The sequence below is a fragment of the Pithys albifrons genome, chromosome Z (assembly GCF_047495875.1).
Source record: "Pithys albifrons albifrons isolate INPA30051 chromosome Z, PitAlb_v1, whole genome shotgun sequence".
Classification (NCBI taxonomy): domain Eukaryota; kingdom Metazoa; phylum Chordata; class Aves; order Passeriformes; family Thamnophilidae; genus Pithys; species Pithys albifrons.
In genome coordinates, this window is record NC_092497.1 from 61,338,615 (window position 1) to 61,359,969 (window position 21,355).

The window sequence follows — 21,355 nt, forward strand, 5'->3', positions numbered from 1 at the left end:
AATGGCTGGAGCAAGTCCAAGGACTTACAGAAATAGAGAAGTGTTGGAAACTTAGAAAGAGCAGGGACATTGAGTGAGTCCCAAGGCAACAGAGCCATTTTACTTCAGAGCAAAGGACAGGCTAGATACGAAGAGAAGTCAGGTGCAAATAGATGTTCTCAAGTTATTAATACAGATGTAAATAACTGGAAATTTTATTTATTGAACCAATTGCTTAACTGCATTTCTAATCTATTTTCCCTCTGAATGGTGAGAATGTTAGTAGGAAATAGGGAAAAAATAAGGCGTAGTTTCTTGTGCATACCTTAAGAACTAAATAAAAAGCAAGTATAGAAGAGAAAGGGCCTGACCCATTACAGCAATGCTGGAATTATGAAATACTTCGAAAGTTATCAACAAGCATCACAGACATGTTTGCAGAAATGTATCATGGGTTATAGAAAAATACTTCAGTGGAATATTCTCATTATCTGTAATCATGAATCTAAGAAACATGTTTTCAGTCTTTGTGCTTTACACATGCATACTCACAATTACATGGCTGATTAATATATCCTAAATAAAAAGCACAGCTACAAACTGCCTGGTTTTCTCACTGATTTCCACATTCAAAGGACAGCTGCTGCTTTTGTTTCTAAGCCAGTTTCAAATGACATGCCTGTGATTCTTTTCCTTCTACCCAACTTGTGACCTGTTTCATCATGCAGTACCTTTGAATCCTTCAAGTAACAGCATCTTCTTCTCCAGCATTTTAATACTGCTTAATTTTTAACCCCTGTTATAGAGAGGAGGAAGATGAAGTACAACAAACCACAGAAAGTGAATCTCTCCCGCTTTCCAATTTATTCATGCATACTGCAAGTGTGTGGAGGGGAAGACATTAAATGAAATATCAGGGTAACAAATCAAGCTGCTCTGAGTGGTGACGGCCCTTCCCAGCCAAAAGCATCCCTAATCTTTAATTCAGGCCTAGCAGTGATTGTTTTCAGCCAGTAATTTTCATTCTCTCTTATACCATGACCATCAGAACAAACAAGTTCTGGATTCCTGTAGATTGTCTGCTGTGATGACTGAGTATGGTACAGAAGTATTTCCTAGAATTTATAAGGGCGATCTCCTCAAGGAATCCTGTGGAGCTGGATGAGCTTAGACCTAAACTCTTCAGTTGAAAGAAGGCACTTACAAAATCTGTGTCCCTGCAGAGATGTCTGCTCTCAAGAAACATTTAAGAACATTACTGTCACTAGTGGCACTACTCTGGCAGATTGGAAAATCCATCTGCAGTTTGAACAATTACTCTGAGGACTGGAGAAAGGGAATGACACACAGACACAACAAGCTACAGGAGAACAGGAATGCTACTTACACACACAGTTTTTACAAACAGCAGAAGTGCTTCCCTGCTTTTCACACCTTTCAGACAATATTCCCTCATGCAGTGCTCCATGCAGAAAGATCTGGGTGCTGTAGGATGCAAAGCAATGAAAACCAAGGATGCAGCAAGACATGACATGGGAGGCAAAGGGGGACCTAAAAGCTCTGAGCAAAATTGAAGTGTTCTGATCCAGGCTACTACACATCAGAAACAAACACAGGCCAGGGCAGAAAAGCCTATCTCAGCTTTCCCTCATTTAACTTCAGATTAATCACTGAGCATTTGCATACAAGCTTGGAAACAGGAGCAAAGCTCTAACTCATTAACACCTAAGTGGAGAGTGCTGCATAAGCAAATACCATGCAACCCAAGGAGGCAGAGGGAGCTTTTAACAAGAGGTAGCTCTTGGCTGCTATTTCAGGTTTCTGGAGCTCACCAAGAGACAAGGAGACAAAACAGTTCCAGGAGCACTTTAAGCTGTGAAAGGAGATAATAATCTCTAAAGGCCCATAACATATCGTGTTCTCTAGTAATCTGGAACAATACCTTCTGATCCCAACAGGAATAATGACAAAACAAGGACAATCCAGCAGCTCGTGCCAGATTTGTGTCATCTGAGAACAGTCTGGGCTCAAGAATGCCTGTAAGGCCAAGGATCTGACTCCTGCTGTGCTATGGGTAGGTTTCAACTGCTTGCAAGAACCACATATTTTGGGAGAGCCCTCATGCTAAAATGAAGCTTCTTGGAGTAATCACATGCAAAATGACCCTTTTCTACTCCTCCGCAGATTATGTTTTCGTTAAGGTCTTAGTTGAAGACAGCTTATGGAGTCTGGCTTTATTCTGCCCAGTTTGGTGAATTTAGACGAGTTTGGAGATCCAGAACAACCTTCACATCTAAAAGCATTTGATTAACTGAAAGAACTGACATATGGCTTATGCAGAGAACAGACTTAACAGACCTCCAAGACTGGAACTGCTCTGACTTTAGACTTAGTTCTTCAGAACAGCCTCTGAGAAGCCTGAATGCTTTCCACACCCACTGCTTCTTATGCCAACCAGCTGCTTAGGACGGTGTTGAGGTACTACTCATCTGGTAAGTTTCATGGGCAGTAATTAAAAAGCCACAATTTTTGCTTTGCAGTTATGGTGAATTTTATATGCTGTATCAGTGGTGAAACCACTAGTGGATAAAAGGGCTTTTGTGTAAGAACAAAAATATTACTTTTTCTTCTGCTATTTAAGCCTGTTACTCCATAGCAGTTGAAAATAGTGCTGACCTGATTACAACCTTATTCTCATGTAATAATAATATTAATCCTATGAACTGGTACAGAAGTTCCCCAGCACCTTATCTGTATTACTGGATTCAGGATTATGATCAGCTGTGTGTAAGCAGTTTCTAGTGCATTGACTGCTCCAGACCTAAATAGATTTTATTTTTAATGTAGCAATATAATAGAGAGGTAAAATAAACCTCTGCATTATGAAATTAGCTGCTACACAGCAGACAACCTACAGAAATAACCAATTACCTAATTTACTAATGACCCGTGAGAAACAAACTCCAAATGTATGTTGTTTCTCAGCCACTGTTCCAGACAGCAGCTCAATCTGTTAACTGAGCGCAGTAAATACCTAATTAAATTAAATCTCCAACAAGCCTGAGAAAAACATATTGAAAGCACTCTGCTTGATTACAGGCATTGGTCTGAAGGAATAGACCTATTGATCTGGTCAACTTCAACCAATTTAATTTGAGAAGAACAATAACTAAATTTTAGCTGGATCTCCTTTCCTGTTCTCCAGGGAAATAATCTGAAGCGGCTCTTGAGTTCAGGTGGCACACAGAAAGTATTTAATAGGTCAAAGAAAACATTTATTTTGTTGCCACTATGGACAAAAACTTGCATTAAAAATGCAAATATGCTTTACAGTGCAACAATTACATAGTGTGCAGACAGGGTCATATGCCATGAACAAACTTCTCTGGTGGGGCCAATAAATCAGTGGTTCTGCACATTCGGGATGATATTAAATACCATATTTCAGTAAATCCTCTATAGTTGCAAACTAAATGAAAACAGCTCAAAAAACCCACACACAACCCTGCCAGCTGTGCCCAAATATTAAGGCTCTGTGACAATCCAACATTGCTGCTTCTACTGGGCAGGACATCTGCAGAATCTGTCCAAGAAGAATGTCTTTAATTAAAGAAGAATGAACATTTAAATTGGCTTGCTACACCAAAGGTAGCTCACAATGCTCACAATGAGCAATTCAAGATTTACGCTCTGCAGGGTCAAAACGTAGCAGATTTGTGCAGAGATGCTAAGTCTAGCTCTGGAATTACTACAGCTGTCTTAAACTGACTTTTTTTGCTCTACTTTGGATACAATCCTAAAGTAATGATCCTGGTCTAGACATCCCTGCATAGTCATCCATTTCACTATACAAATGTAAGTTTAGTATTTTAGAACTACAATTTGAAAGTAGTTACTCAGCAGCATTACTTGTTGCTGTTTCTTGAGAGCCATAATTCTCACACCTCACAGCCTAATTTTTGGCCTAAAATAGCTACAAGTGGCTTATATTAATCTATTCTTGATCCAGTTTTGTCTGTAGGTTTGGAGAACCACTACACCCCTTCCTACTTGCTTTCTCCAGCACTTGTTAAGAGAAATCAAATGGTTTTGTTTTTCCAAGTTGAACCAGACAATCTAAGTCTCTTCTTCAAGTACACTGCCCATTTCTCTCACCATCTTCTACGTCCTCTTTTTGCCAATTTAAACTGTATGTTTTCATGCATAAGAGGTAAGAACTACATGTAACATTACAGATCAGCTCTCACCACTCTTTAAACAGGCTTTCCAACAACCTCTACTGCAAGTAACTTATCTGGTACATCATAGGACTGAATTTGCCACCATGTGTCAATGGCTCAGCTGTGCTTATCCCTGAGGGTATGAACACCAATTCTTTCTCCTTTTCTGTTTATGAACTGAGACGCTCCTGGCTGCCAGCATAAATTCTTGTTACCAATCTTTCAAGCACCTTAACTTGCATTCTATACTTCTCAAAATTTGAATCTTTTTCTATACTCAAGGCCATCTATTTTTTATTGTTTGAGATATCCCAATACTGACCTGTGTCATCTGTAGTGTCAAATATTTGCATTTGTGTAAGTAGATTTTATGAGGACATGCTTTTATTCTCTGCCTGCTTGTGTTGTTGTGTCCATTCCCTTGATTTGGCAATAATTCACCCACTGCATAAATGCTACTGCTGTAGCTCAAGGGGGAAGTACTGCTTCTGCTTAAGTGTCAATATAAAATCAGTCAAAAAACTTTAGGACTGAAGACAACTTATGGTGCATAATAAAATTTTACAAAGGAAAAGTTGAAGTGATCTTGTTTTATCTGATAGGAAATTACTATTTTCGTCTCATCACACCCATCATTTTACTGCTAGGAGAGGTTACAGAGTTTTGAAAAGGTAATTTTTGGATTGATATTTGAAGATTGGAAATTCCACACAATGTAAGTTCATGCCAAAATGATACAGTCACTGTAGAACAATATTGTTTTAGAACAGCAAAAAGGGTCAGTCTGCTCCTAGTAGGAAAAGAGCAACACTTGCAAGTATTTTACCAAGATACAGTGGTCAGAGTTGTTATTCAAATTGAACACAAACTTGAAACTGCCTATTTTAAAAATAAATACTCCATATCTAGCCAAAACTCTGCAGATTTAACCAAGGTAAGAAATTTTAAAAGAGATTGCAGTCACATTCTCTTGGACCTTTCATCTTTTTTTGTGAAAACATATCCTTTTTTTTTTCCTTTGGAGTCTACACAAAGCACAAGGCCTTTCTCTAACCTTGCAGCATCATAAAATGCAGACAGGGAAGCAGGACATGGCTGGGACAACTCATTGTTCAGTATGAGAATTATGACCCACTGACAGGAGTCCTGCTCGTTTTCTTTTTCCTAATCACAAATTGAATTCCCATCAAAACAAAGAAATATTTGTTGTTTACAGGAAAAAAAAATTCTCACAGGAAAATTCACTAAATGAACATCTGCTTTCTCTATAGGCAAGTTACATATGCTTCCTTGAAGATGAGTATCAGGTTTTCTGTTAACACACAATTTCTGATATTGTTGTACACACTGGCTGTTTATCACACACTCTTTTTCAATTATGTTCAGTTGTGTCCTAGTTTTGTCATTTGTCTAGCTCAGCTTTAAAAACAAAAAGCTCTACAGCCAGTACAGGAAGTGAGATTAAAGAGAGGTTTGTTCTGGTGTCAAAATTACACAGGCTTGGAGGAGCAGGAAGCCTTCACCTCTGCAGAGCCTTACCCTTCTGCGCAGCCTGTCCCGCTCCTCACGGACAGCGTTCATGGTGGCCTTGGTCCTGTTGAGCTCCTCCTCTTTGCTGCACAGCATTGCTGTGAGGCTTTCATTCTCTTCCCTCAGGCCAGCAAGTTCCTTCTCCCATCGAGATCTCTCCTCAGACAGATTTGGGTAAAGGTCACGTCCCAGTACACCCTCAATCTCTTCTACAGTCTGCAAAAATAAAGTCATCAAAAGCAAGAAGAAGCAAAGATGACTGAGCAGGACTAATAAGCATGTAACAAGCAACTCTTTATACTTAGGTGTACACACCCAGCCCCACAACACCATCAGTTTCCTTCTTTTGTTTGCTAAGTAGAAGCAAACAAAATGATTGCTTATTTTCTTTGACCATTTTATTAAAATATTTCATACTGTCAAACACCAAAGCAGACAGATACATGAAAATAAAACACGCATCATCTGTGAACACTAATACCAACAGTTTCATCTCAGAACACTTTATAACAAATTAATGACTCCTTGTCTTGGGTCAGCACTGTACTTATTGTTCCCCTGATGAGTAAGAGGCAGAAAGCAGCCACCTGTCAATGTGCATTGCATGGGGACTTTCTTAGTTCTAGACCAACATTACAAAAGGGCAAAGGAAAGACTGGGAGGGGATAAAAAGAGAACTCTTCTTTCCCCATGTCCTCAAGCATGTTCTTTCCTTGAGGTGACAGCAATATATAATAAAAAGAACTCTGGCCTTGGCTGGGCCTTCATGATACCAGAAGATGTTACAGCCTTTCTACTGGCTGAAAAAATGCTGAGTTTCTTTGGGTCATGGAGTGCCACTGAGCATTTCCCATCCCATCTCCTTGCTCAGGACTATGCCTTGTAGGCACCATTCAGTACGAGGGACATTCAGCAGCTTCCAGTGGGCGAAACTAAACCGCATTTACTCAACGCCAGCAGGAGAATACTGCCATGGCTAAACTTACTGTCAGACTGGTCATACAACATGCTGAAACACAGCATAACACTAAACGTGCCAGGAAACAACATGCAGCTCTGAATTTAGTACACAGTGCATGCTACGCCTGTGTGTCATTTTTTCAACTATGGAAGATACTTGCAACAAGAAAAAACTGCTCCAAATGTGCTTATTATAAGCTTCTGAATCTCTCTGAAAGCAGTGTGCATTAAAACTGTGGGAAGAAATATGGAAAAGAATGTATGATGTACCTAGCAATGCAGAAAGTTTCATTTCACTGGATAATCTAAAACCAAGCTATAGCTAATGCCTGTACTTTTACATATAATATAGAAGATACCTCATGTACCAAGGACAAACATAGTCTATTTAGTTGTTTTATTCAAAAGTATTTAACTTTATATCCTGCTGGGTCCCTTCAAATTCAGCACAGTCTATGATACAACAAAAATTACTTCCTTGTTTACTTCCTTAAATAGTGAGGGACTAAAAGAACCTACACAGAGTACACCTGAAAATGGCAAATCAAGTCGGAAACACAAGTCCCTTTTTTCTTTAATCTCTCAAAAAAATCTTCCCAATTTTTTCAGCACTGTTTGTCTTTGGGTTATCAGTGAAATTTTATTATTTGTCCATTGCAATGACAAGTTGGTTATTAATGTTAATCAACACATTAGTCTTAAAGAATAAATCTTGGCTACAGCAGGACACTTCAGTGAGGAGGAAAGACATACAAAAGGAAAAATACATTTTTAACAACTAGGTTGAAATGCCTCTATAGAAGAAGCAGGGACAAAACTTTTACAGTGAAGCTCAGTTTATCCTTTTAAATCTTATTTCATGTCTCTCTTCCATAAAACTGCAATATATTTAAAGTCATAAATAAAACTTTATTGACAGAAAATCTACACCATAATTCTACTTACATATATGGTAGTAAGCTGAAATTACTTTTCTAGAAGAGCACTGCCTTTCAACATCTCTGTAAGAAGCAAGAAGCTGCAGCTCTCCCTTACATTAACTTCACTTGGACCTATACGTCTCAAATTATGATAAGGTAAATTATTTCAACACAGCATGACAATGAGTTCAAGTTCTGAGTAAGTACAGGGTGGTTAATCTTATGATGTGAAGAAAACCTCTGCAATGGCAGGAGAATTATCTTTTGATGATGGCAGCTTTATTTTAAACAGTGCCTCTTTGTTGCTGTCTTCCCCTCTCCTTCTTCCCCCCCCACCCTCTCAAACTTCCCCTCCTGCCTCCTCATCCTTCTAATGCAAAGTTCTGCTGTTGCCTCGTTCCTCCTTATTCTCCATGCTCCTAGGGTTGCTGTTTTTCTAACCCCTCCATTTCCCAAGCCTCTTTTCCTCCCCAGAGCACTAATGGGGGTGATAACCCTGTAGCAACACTGAAAGGGGAAGGACTGCCATGAGGAAGCAGCAGCAGTGCCTCAACATCACAGAGATATCTTCAGACAGAGAGGCTGCTGCTGTTTCTCATGGGTCCAAAGCTACCACATGTCCACACACATACTAAGTTCAGGCAGTCCCAGCATCATGGTCTGAGTCATACTAAGGGCTGCCCTAAAATCCTTAACGAAACCAACAGACCATTCTCCTTGCTTCTGTGTTCCTTCATCTTGCCACAATCAATAGTTTACTGCGTAACCTATTATCACAATTCTCCAGTTTGACAACCAACACATTACCATTTTCCACAGTAAATAAAACATAAAAATTGTACTCGAATATATCTATGCACATGGATATTATCTATGTGTTGTTTATTTTTCCTCAAAGCAGTATTACAGAGTAGTTTTATCTACTGTACAGCAGATAAACTTAGGTATAATTTCACAGAGTATAGGATTGCATTACAATGCAGTGTTCAGAGCACAGGGCAGGATGTCATATCACGGTAATTCCAGTCCTGCCTCTGACACTGCCATCAGTACTGTCTGTCTCATTTTTTTTACAAGAGGTGTTGTGTTACAGATGTGATATGAGATAAAATTAATAAGTATCAGGTTTGAAACAAGTAAAAGAAGTACATCTTCACATGGCATAACTAAATGATAAAATTTATTCCTACCGGAACTTATGATAAATCTCATTTCAAGGTCTTTTCAGCTTTTTGTGTGACAGAAACAATTGAGTTTGCCAGAGTCACATGATTTATACGAAAGAATCAAAAAAATAATTTACCACTGACAGCATTAAAAGAAACCCAGTGACATTTAACCATCAAAGCAGAAGGATCCAAGACATTTAAATACATTAGTCCACTGGTGAAGAAAAAAGCCAACAGTCAGAGAAAAAGACAGTCAGAATACTTCAGGTTTCTATTCATGTTTCCACCCATTTTAAAAATCTCTCAGTTCTTTGTCTGAGGAAGCAGGAAAGGAGAAATGACCTACAGCCATGGGTGGAATAGTGGAGAGGGTCTCTACATGTAGGATTTGCTACATTAAACACAATGGGTGACACACTTCCCTAGTGCATAATCAAGCATGAAGATTCTCATCTTTCTGAAAGGTTAATAACCTTTGCGTGCTACCACTGATCAAACTCAAATGACACCAGCCTCTGAAGCAGAGGGAGTGGGAAAAAGCCTTCCCACAAAAATGGCTATGCTTGTAGAGATCACATGAGAATAAAAAGGCTTGCGTTTTGGACCAGGAAGAAACTGCTGATAGTTAGCATTATAGAAGTTTGACTGTAGTTAATGTGAATCAAAACAAAAAAAAAAGGATTAAAATAAAAAGCTGAAGAATTGAGCTTATGGCAGGTATTTTGACATCGTGTTGAACTCACATCCTCAATCTTCATTCCATTCCACTTCAGATACCTCTGTGGACCTCACACAGATTGATCTCTTTCTGTTTTCCAGGATCCAGTTTCTCTCCTGGTGAATACTGACTTCTGAAATCGGTTAACCCTCAAACTCCAAATAATACTTGGTATCATTCAAACTATCACTCCTAACCCTCCAAGACACTCTAATAAAATGCTTTAATACTGGTCCCAAGAGATCAGAAGTCAGTCTGTCTCCCCCTTTCCCCCTGTCATATATACACACATTCTTCAAATTACTACTCAACATTAATTTCTTTGAATTTCATTATATTCCTCAGGCACAACCATGGACAGATAGAACTTTTACCAGTGGCATGCCAGAGGGCTGGCAAAGGCATCTAAAATGGTCACAGTCTGTCCCACTTCAAGAGCAAACTGTCATATATTTTTTCTTGTATAAATGAGTCACTGACACTTTCCCATCCTGACACAAAAAAAAACCTTTTCAGGCCTTTCCCTGTATATAGTAAGATACTCTAGGACTCCCTTGCTCTCAGGTTCTGAATTTCAATCCCTCAGTTGCACGTGCCAGCAGGCAACCCACTTCTTGTTCTTTTACATGTGCAACACCAGCAAGACACACAGGTATCAGCTGAATTACTTGTTTCTTTGTCTGACTTGTCTCATTTGAACTAATACACCACACATGCCTCATGTTATTAGCTCTATATTTTAACACAGCCAAGTCACAACTTAGGCATATGCACCGTGTTTTCAGTCAATCAGTCACTGATCAGCTGTAGGACCTTGGGCAAGTGGCAACCTGTTTGCTGGATAAGGAAACTTGCTTAAGAAAGTAAATTAAGCACTGAGTGTTCCCATTTCTCATATGTCTGAAATGAGCACAAGACCAATACATTTCTGATTTGAGATTAAAAGTATATTAGTAGCTGCTGCCAAGCCTTGGAGAATTCAGAGTAAAACAGGTGTATTACTACTTAACCAACATTGTGAACTCAAAGTGAACCAACACTGAATCACATGAAGTACTGTGACACCTTTGGAAGTGAAGTGTTGTTACTAAAGAACTGATCAGGTGTGTCAGGCAATACTGCATTTACAGCCTAATGCCACCATTACCTTAATGGCTAAGTCACAATGTTCACTGGCAGTAGTGAGTTGTTCAATGTGTCTGTCCACTTCTGCGACTGATAAACTGCAGCTGCTTTTCTTCCTCCCACAGACAACATTTTCCAGACCTGTCAGCACTCTTTGCAGTTCTGAATTCAAGTCACTACAGTTATCTAAAAGAAAGCAATACAAAACAAAACAAATATTGCATTGATTAGTGACTCAGTGAAAAAACAAACTCTAACCAAAGAAGTGCCTCTTGCAGAACAGCCAGGACTAATATTGTTCAAGGAATGTCCTTGCACTCTGCTGCTCTTTCCTCCCAAACTGATAGGCTTAAATACCATAACATCAACTTTAATAATGAGTTATCTCCCATCTACCAAATAACAGTCCCCCTGTCTACCAAAAGTGTTCTTTCTTAAAAACCCCTTCTTTCTGAAAAACATTTTAATACATCGCATGCTCATATTCTAAGATATTTCTTTATGTTGTTCTTTTGACTGTTCAAGGTCTATTATCCTGATTAAATTCTCCTCATAGGTTTCTCTCTGTAAATTCAATGTTTTTTTTCTGTCTGGTACATTCACTGATGTTATGACTTGATATTTTTCAGAGGAATTTTTGTGTTTGTACTTAGACACTGCCCAAATTAAAAAAACCCTGGTGTTTATAGAAATGATCCCTACCCACTACCTAAGAGTCTGTGTTTTCTTTTAACAGCTATTCCTTCTTCAAATGCAAGTATAGAACATTCAGGGATTATAATATCACAGCTTATTCTTTGTTATGTTTCATACATCAACCATATTAGCAGCTTACACAACAATGCTATTTTAATTATAAATGCAGCAGATAATCACTTCCTTTCCTGATTTTAGGCAAACTTCTTCTAGTGCCTTGGGCACTGCCATAGCATCCTCCATTTATGGGAAAACAAGTAGGTCTCTGTACCTTATTGGCCACTTCTCAAATTATTTTTGTTTTTCTTGAGTTGTCCTCTAGTGACAGACAGTGGCAGTTCCTACATTTGGTAGAATTCACCCTTGTGCTGTGTCTCAGATGTGCTAGTTAGTATTTATGGATTTCTAGGTCAGAGTTTGCAAATCCTACCCACAATACAGCGCACAAGTGGTGCACTATGAGATGGCAGCACACCCACAGCTCCTATATCCTAGTGAAAACAGTGGCAGGCTTTCTTGCCAGAGGGTGTTATTTTACATGACTGCGGCAAGTGCTTCATGATGGTCGCAATTCCATGGTAGCCTCATAGCTGTGGTTCTTACAGGGGCTAAAGCAGTCTGGTGTTGAATGGGGTCTGACTATGCAGCCTGCCTAAAAATCTCTCTGTGAAAGACTGAAACGTGTTGAAGGGATGAGATGATCAGAAAAAAGTGTAAACTCATTACCACAAATCTAACTCCACAGCCCAATACACATAAATAGCATGAATCAGAGCAAGGGGAGGTTTAGGTTGGATCTCAGGAAAAGGTTTTTCCCCCAGAGGGTGGTTGGGCACTGCAACAGGATCTCCAGGACAGTGGTCACAGCACCAAGCCTGACAGAGTTCAGGAAGAATTTGGACAATACTCTCAGGCACAGTGTGTGATTCTTGTAGATGGTTCTGTGCAGGACCAGGAGTTGGACTTGATGATTGTGAGGGGTTCCCAGTTCTGCATATTCTATAGTTCTGTGGCTCTTTCAAACACAAACCTATTGCTGATCAAGAAGAAGAGGTTAAGTCTAACTGCTTCTGGCTTCAGCACAGAAGTTATATGATGTCACAGCATTGTATGAAAAATGTGAATGGGCAACATATACAACTTTATTGTTGGAAGTCATATTCACTAGTTTCTGTATAGCAGCCACCCATCTGTTATAATACCAAAAAAGCACTTTATAATGTTAACAACACTCCCTTTGAAACAGTGTATAAGCAAGGAGGATGCTTACTTGCAAAAATCTCATTTTGTTTGTTGAATATACTTGTTTTCATAGTATTTTCTATAACAAATATTTTGCACATTTAAACAAACTTCAGAAGATCTTGTGTGCTGGGTTTTGTTCCTCCAATAACATTTTCCCCATAAAATAATGGTTTGCAATGTGAGAAACCCACTTCTGACAGAAACTCAACCACAAGCTCTGCAAGATGTCCTGGAGAGCATTCCTAGTTCTAGCTCTATGGCTTTTATTGCCTGTAGCAGTAGAGCAGCATATCCACATGCACTAGTGTGTTATGATGCATTATTTGCTTTCCTAAGTCACTGAAGCTCTTTCCATTAGGGCAGAAAGCAAGTCATGCACACGCTTATTAGATTATGATTTTTTTATCTTTATACATTTATATCTAGAAGGATAAAAAATAGACACATTTGTTATCTGTATATGTGTGTGTGTGTGCAATTTATTTTCCCAGGAATATGGAAACAAACTCAAAAAAAAGGTACACACAGAAGGAAAACATGGAAATATGGCATTCTTATTTTGTCTATTGCTCTATGTGATGTCCCACCCTTAAGGGGAAGGCAGCACCCAAGAGTTGTGGATGCCCACGGTCAAAGGAATGACAGAAGTCAGAAGATCCACAAAAGCTCATAGTTTGATTCGTAGATTACACAGTTGGCATAGAAATTGGTATGTTAGTCCCTGACCTACTACATGAGCACATGGCAGTGGGTTGTGCATAATGAGGTAGTGTGAAGGGGAAGAGAGAGATGAATGAAACAGAGGGAGAGAGAAAGGAAAGAAGAGAGAATAGGATCACCAGTCCTGGCTCCAGCATGATCTTGCTGGGGTGTTCACTGTGCTGGAGTGCACATGCAGAGCAAGCACACTGGGCTTTGTGGAGATACCTGTCTAGTACATAAGTTTTTCCTGCTCTGAAGATGTTTCTCATTTTCTGTGCAAGTTAGTTATCACGTGCAGTCTGTTCCTTCGGGTCTTTCTGGAAATGGGTTGGAGGTTTCGGGGATTTTGGGTGGTCTGGACCCCTCCCTATAGCCCATGCTCACTTCTCGTCCTCATTCCCTCACTTGCTCTGTACTGTGTTGTGCTTATCTCCAGGAGCTAAACAAGAACATTTATCCCAGAAAAGTGCTGCCCATTTCTCCACACAGGCCCCTTCACCAGCCAGATCTGCTCTTTCTCACAGTGTGTTATGACCAGTAATTCTTTATCAGCTCTACATCTATATGGCTATCCATGTTTTCAGATATACAGATCAGACTCCTTTATCTTCTAGGCTTCTACAATGTATTTCATTTTATTGCCTTGTTTCGCACTGTTAGCAGAAATTTAAACAGGTAACTTGTTGTTAATGTACACAAACCATGGTTCAGCTCCAGGGAGGTGATCATTCCCCCGTGCTGGGCACTGGTGAGGCCATACCTCAAATCCTGTGTCCAGTTGTGTGTCCCTTACTACAAGAAGGACATTGAGGGTGTGGAGCCTTTCCAGAGAAGGGCAATGGAGCTGGAGAAGGGTCTGGGGCACAAGTCTGATGAGGAATGGCAGAGCGAGCTGGAAATGAAATATTTAACCTCAAGAAGAGGAGGCTCAGGGGTACCTCATCTCTTTCCACAAGTCCCTGAGAAGACACTGTAGTGAGGTGGGGGTTGGTCTCTTTTCCCAAGTGACAAGTGATAGGGTGAGAAGAAATGGCCTCAAGCTAGATGAGGGGATGTTTAGATTAGATATTAAGGAAGAAAGTTTTCATGGAAAGGGTTGTAAAGCATTGGAATAGACTGCCATGGGAAGCTGTGAAGTCACCATCCCTGGAAGGTGTTCAAAAACCATGTGGAGATGGCACTTGAAGACACAGTTTAATGAACATAGTGGCGGTGCTGGTTTAACAGTTTGACTTGGTGATCTTAAGAGGTCTTTTCCAACCTTAATGATTCTGTGATCAAGGCACAGAGGTTATTTCACATGTAAGTTCACAATCATGTAGAAGTTCATTATTAGCTGTCATTGACACATCCTAGATTGATTTACTTCCTCACCAAACATTTGGATCTGCATTTCAAAGGCTATTTCTGCTGTGAGAAGGTATCATGACTACTAAGAGGCATAACTCACCCACATCTGCAGTGACCATGGTGGACTGATTCTCTAGTACCGAAACGGAGTTCTGGTCCATGCTGCGTGAGTCTTCATTAACCTCCTGCTGGCTTTGGCTGAGCTCCGATCGCAGCTCTGAGTACTCATCTTCCTCCCTGGGAGACACAGCAAAGGCAGAAATAAAACCCTCTGAGGAAATTTGCAACTTTTGTGGCACTCATTTCAGACCCATCAGCTGAGCCACAGGATGCAATCCACACAAGTTTTGTTCCGTCAGTAGAGAAGACTTTATATCCTTCACCACAAAGCAACTGTGCAATGCCCATAATGCCCACTTGCAGCAGCCAGAGCCCGGTTTCCATTTCTCTATTCCCAAGTTCATTACTACTCCAGACTACTGTAGAAGGAAACAATGGGTGGAACTGAGTGTTAGCAAGGATGTGTGTGAGGACACTGTTCTGCAGGGACTCCCCAACTGATAATTCACACAGATCAGCACAAGTAGCTTTGATCCCAAAGTGGATTAGAAATAACAGGTTTTGGTCTCTTGCTCAGTTCAAGGATGTCATCAGCTTGCATGTAATGCAAAAATGTGCATGCACATACCTGCATATGTGTATCAAAATGCTCGTGAAGACAGGTAGGTTTTTAATTTTCTCTTCTCAAAAGAAAGAGAACAAATAAGTGAGTGTTCACTAAACTGCTGGAGTTAGTGGAAAAATACAAAGCCTCAATTACCTAGGTTTTAACTTATTTGTCAAGCTGGTTCAACTAAAATAACTGAGGACACAGAACACTTCAGCTAAAGCTAATGAGCTTAAAAAATTAGGGCTTTTCCCTCCTGTCTCCACACAAAGAGATCAAAGCACTAGGAAAGAAGATAAGGAAATGAATAATAGCTTTTTCTGAGAACATTTGTAAACATTTTTTCTTGCTGAGTTTGACTCAGAATTATTTTTTTAAACTTTCATAATGACTGTTTTAACATTAAAGTATGTACTTTAAACACAGGAAAAACACCAGTTTATTCAGGTGCAGAGCCCCTCTGATAGTAAACAAAGAGCCATCATTTTGTTACAGCCTAAATCCCATGCAGAGGTTAATTTTGCTGCAGATTCAGCACAAAAGTGGGAGAATTTGTCTGGATTTGGAAACAGTGAGAAATAGCAAAGGCCTATCTGGGGATCTGCATTTGGTAGGGTATCTGTACTGTTAGGTCTGCTGTGTGTATACCACATGGTGATGAGTGTTTCTTGCAGGATTCAGCTTGGAGGATTCAGCTGGATTTGCCAGGTGGAAGAGCAGGGAGGATGGCTCACACATACAGGGACCAATGACAGAAGTAAAGTCTGGTCTCAGAGTTGCAGAGATGACAACTCATAAAACTGGGTAAAAAACTCAAAAAAGGGAATTTCAGCTTGCTTGCCAAGCAGGTTTTCCCAAAGTACTGAGATATAATTTCTACAGGAACTATTATGATCTTCTAACCCTTACATTTGCTTCAGTGCAAAGAAGGCTTTATCAGAAGCACTTAGTGACTACTACTAAATAAAACACAGGTCAGCTGACTAACACTGAGATTTAAATCAAAGAAAGGTCTTGGAGGTACCACAAGCAATACTTGTTTCAGACAGTGTGTCAACTAAATCATGAATAGCGGGAATTAAAACAGTGTAATGAAGACACATAAGCATGAGTTAATGTTCCATGAACTAGTTTATTATTAGCCACAAAACAAGCCAGTAGTAATTAGCTGTAGACAAAAATAATTACCAAGCATTCAAAGAGTTGTAATTTTTCATCTGAAGATAATTTACTTTTTAATTTCTGAAACAATTAGTCCTGTATTTTCAAAACCTAAATTACCTCTACAAATGGACAAAAGGCTTTATTGGCCCTAAAAAGATGTCACACACAATAATAATTTCTCACCAATCTTCTTTGGGTTCCTGTAGCATAAATTTTCTGCTTAAAACACAACGCAGCTTCATGCAGCTAGCACTAGTTCTATTTTTTTTTTCAGTTTAAGCACCCTCAGTATCTTGGGGAAGTTGAAAAGTATGTCACATGTCAGGACTCACACCCTCCTGATAACTCAAGCCAGAAGGCATTTTCTAAATGAACTAAAGCTCCTAGGACCTGACCAGAAGGAACAGAAATCCATTTCTGATAAAGTGACAGCAAGATCAATCAGTCTCTCCACTACCAGTCCCACTGGGAAAATGCTGAGGGTAAAAGCAAGTGGGAATTCAAGGGCAATGATATATCATAAATACAAATTCTGCCTTTAAAACTGATGCTGGCAGTAACAAAAGATACTGCTTTCGACTTCCCCTTCCCCACAACAGAAGAAGAGTTCTCCAGTGGCACTGGAGATGTAAGGTATTTGGCAGGTGACAGTGACCAGCTCTGGACTCCTGCCACACCACCCAGAAGGCAGAGGCATTGCAACTTTCTCACTGCTGCCATCATCGACAGCCTGGCTATGGAAAGCAGGTATTTGTTCTTCTACTGGCCCCAATGGTTTCCACTCTCTGGAATGTCATGGTGAGTTGCAGGCAACAAAGACCAGATCAAGCCATTCTAGACACAGAGTGGCATGGTATCAAATGTTGGAATAAAAAACAGTGTGTTTTTCAGACACTTCTGCACTAACTGGTTTCTTCATATTCAGGCACAACCAAGGTCCACTAGTGCTGCACAGACACTGGGAAAAACTTGTTCAAATAGTAGGCAAAATGCACACTTTTCATCATCCTTTCATACCAAACGTGTATTTCCAGAATGTTGGCAAGGTGCACTCTCTCTTCACAGCTGCAAATGGTGCACGGCTTGACCCTTCAGGTGCCCACAGCTTTTCAGCACTCAGTTTACTTAAAGAAGTATTTTTACAGCCCTCTAAGACCCTCAGACAGAAAATACTACAGGTGTACGTGCACTACAACTCAAAGATTGTGTGTACAGACACATGAGGTTCCTCTGAACCTATTCACTTGACATGGGAATTAATCATCAAGGGCGGGTGGAGCTGGACTTTGTAAGCTGAAGGCAACATTATGACATCCACACTGCATATGAATTGAATCCAAAATGTGCTAGCCTCCACTTAGCACACATTTAGGAGCCAGAAATAGACCTCCAGGTCACTATGTAAATGTGACTGTAAATGTCATGCATTATTTCGTGTGATGCTGTAGTCTATTCATTCTCCTTCATTAACTCCAACACAACCTACTTTCTAAATGTATTTCAAATTAAAAGCTGTAAGTCTGAACAAGTGGGTTTCCAGCAATGGGTTACAAGCTTCTTGACAATTGTTTCAAATAATCCTTAGCAGGCACCAATGTTCAACAGAGTGTATTTCTGTCTGGTATTGTTATAGTCTATTTTTAGAACTCCAGAGATGTACCCAAACAGCCACTGGTTTAGAACTAAAAGCAATTAGATCTCTCCCTTTTTCATTTTCCTGAACCTCTATTTCACATCTAAGAAAAACTGTCAGTCATACACTGAAGTTACAGATGATTTTGACAGCCAAAGATATGATTAAGATAAAAAGAGTCAAGTCTGAACAAATCCAAGGCAACACTAAAAACTTCTGTAGTCAGAAATGTACACCTTTAATGTAGACATAATTCCATTTTAGTACACTACTGTTTAATTTCTCAATCCTCTCTGTACTTCAGAGTTACTGGGTGTATCCTTTATATCCAAGTATTTCCAATATGACTCTATAATTGGGAAGATCCATTTGACTGGTTTTGCTGTCTTTTAAGTTGTACAAACTTTGAGAGAAAACAGGAGTGACATACACCTTGTCAAAGAACAGAGAACCTTGGCAACACAGAGGCTTGCCTACTTGCATGTCAGTATCAGCAACTCAGTTTACAGCCTTAATCAGTTACAGTTGCATTTCACCTTTTCTGCTGTCCAAAGCAGCAGCAGTGAGATGAGACAATTGAACGCTGACTGGCTCACACAATCACAGTGAACTCGTTTTCCTTAGAGAATGATGGAACTATGTAGTGTAAGAGCTGCTGCTGATTTCATGGGGTCACACACATGGAACTTGCTGTACCCAAGAAATGGCTAGCAAACCATTACTAGGATTACTAAGATCAGCAGATCAGATATACCCTGAAAAAGGCACATGCATCGACACGTGACTTGTGACATGTGACATCTTCCTGCTCAGAGAAGCTGTTGATGCTCCTTCATCCCTGAAGTGTTCAAGGCCAAGAGGGACAGGGCTCTGAGCAATCCAGTCTAGTGGAAGGTGTCCTTTCCCATGGAGGTGGCTGGAACTAGATGATCCTTAGTGTCCCTTCAAACCCTAACAATTCTATGATTCCAGAGCTAGCATTACTAAACCACACAAACAAAAGCCATTACACTACACAAGCAAAAGCCATTACACTTCTGATCTGACACCGCAAAGGGAAAAAATCCCCCAAAATCCACATCAAAAAACCACAGAAAAATTCTCTGAATGGGGATTATTAACTAGCTTACACAGTCAGCCAACACTCCTCCTCAAACTGTTGCAATACCTTATTCAAATTTAAACATGCTTCCTGATTACTATCTGTCCTACTTTCTGAGGTTATTACTCACATTTAGACAAAGAGTTACAAATTTAAAGATAATGCTTTAAAGGGCATAGTCAAATACTCTCTATGAAATTCTGATTTCTTTCTAGAATATTTTGGGGTTTTGGAAGGAACTATGAAGAGTATCGCAAATTGGCAGTACACCAAGCTGCATGTTAGTATATTTTTACATCCTAAAATCTGGAAATGAATAAAAGTGAACAGTCACTGTGTCAGCACTGGGGACACATTCATCTGTTATGCAATTAATGTAAACTCAAGAAAATCGTTTCCAGAAGGACAGCCCAAATTCTGTGACAGCAGAAGTAAAGCCCCTGCTCAGTTTGACTTGCAGGTATCAAAGAGAGAAATCAAAACAAAAGGTCCTCCTGTGCTCTGGTTTAGAATAAAGTATCAATGCCAAGGCTCTATCTACAGGGCTGTGCTCCCAGAAGGTTTTCTCTCAGCACTGTTTTGTTCCAGCTCCCAGACTCAAAAGTCCCCAGAGCCAAGGGTGGAGCCCTCTGAGTCACACCTGTTCCAGCAAGGACAGCAATTACACCATCCCTGCTCTGTGAGATGGAACAGCTTCTCAAGAGTCACACATGTGGATGCCAGAGTGGATTTACAGAAAATCACAGCAGGAAGTATCAGCTTTTCTTTTTTCAGTTGTCTTTACAGACCCAACAGAATTGCTTCAGTACCTATTTAGTTCCCATTTTTAGGAATAATATTACTCCTCTGTTCCCCAGACACCAAACTGTTGGCCTGCCAAAGAAAACAAGCTATTACCAACAGTAAAGGAATTTAAAAGATCCACAAACAACAAACATTTTTGTTCCTACTAATAAAACCAGAACAAATAAAACCAGATGAAGCATTCTAGCTGTCTGAGCAAAACATGCTCTCATATTATTGAATATGGATAGACTTGAGAGATGGGCTGATTCCAATGGGATGAAGTTCAATAAGGCCAAGTGCCGGGTCCTGCCCTTTGGCCACAACAACCCCCTGCAGTGCTACAGGCTGGGCACAGAGTAGCTGGAAAGCAGCCAGGCAGAAAGGGACCTTGGGGTACTAATTGACAGGAAGCTCAACATGAGCCAACAGTGTGCCCAGGTGGCCAAGAAGGCCAATGGGATCCTGGCCTGTATCAAAAATAGCGTGGCCAGCAGGACCAGGGCAGTGACCCTTCCCCTGTACTCTGCATTGGTGAGGCCACACCTTGAGTACTGTGTTCAGTTCTGGGCCCCTCAGTTCAGAAAGGATATTGAGGTGCTGGAGCGAGTACAGAGAAAAGCAACAAGGCTGGTGAAGGGACTGGAGCACAAGCCCTGTGGGGAGAGGCTGAGGGAGCTGGGGTTGTTTAGCCTGGAGGAGAGGAGGCTCAGAGGTGACCTCAGCACTGTCTAGAACTACCTGAAGGGAAGTTATAGCCAGGTGGGGGGCTGGTCTCTTCTTCCAAGCACTCAGCAATAGGACAAGGGGGCACAGGCTCAAGCTCTGCCAGGGGAAATTTAAGTTGGAGAGCAGAAAAAACTTCTTTCCAGAGAGAGTGCTCAGGCATTGGAATGGGCTGCCCAGAGAGGTGGTGGATTCACCATCCCTGGAGATTTTTAAACGCAGATTGGCCGTGGCACTGAGTGCCATGATCTGGTAAAGGGACTAGAGTTGGACCAAGGGTTGGACTGGATGATCTCGGAGGTCTTTTCCAACCCAATCGATTCTATGATTCTTTGATTCTATTCTATGAATGATACTGGAGGGGCATGCCAGTGGCATGGCACCTGTTGCAGCTGTATTTTTCTGATGCCTTTAAAGGCCTGAACCCCTCAAAGGGTTTTTCATGCACTTTTCATGAGAAGCAACCTGTGCTTCCCATCAGGCCTGGTTCTTATGCCTCACTTTCCTGTGGATGCCACAGCTGATTCATTTATGGACATGGTTAAACATTCAGGGTGTCCACCTGATTCAAATACTCTGTAATTGAACACCACTTGGCATTTACTTTGGCACAGGGATCCCAAACAAATAATTTTTATGAATCCTATGTAATATTTTTCTTAAATG

The 21,355-nt window shown here is 40.4% G+C and overlaps 1 protein-coding gene across 5 annotated transcripts in view; it reads right to left on the bottom strand.

Moving 5' to 3' along the window:
• Positions 1 to 21,355, bottom strand: part of MCC (MCC regulator of WNT signaling pathway) — a 195,023-nt gene that overhangs the window by 42,788 nt on the left and 130,880 nt on the right. For all 5 annotated transcript variants that reach the window (XM_071580618.1, XM_071580617.1, XM_071580620.1 and 2 more), the window contains 3 exons: positions 14,715 to 14,851; positions 10,644 to 10,807; positions 5,739 to 5,945 (listed from right to left, as the gene is read on the bottom strand). In XM_071580618.1, coding sequence (XP_071436719.1) covers positions 5,739 to 5,945; positions 10,644 to 10,807; positions 14,715 to 14,851 — 508 coding nt within the window. The remainder of the gene's footprint in view (positions 1 to 5,738; positions 5,946 to 10,643; positions 10,808 to 14,714; positions 14,852 to 21,355) is intronic.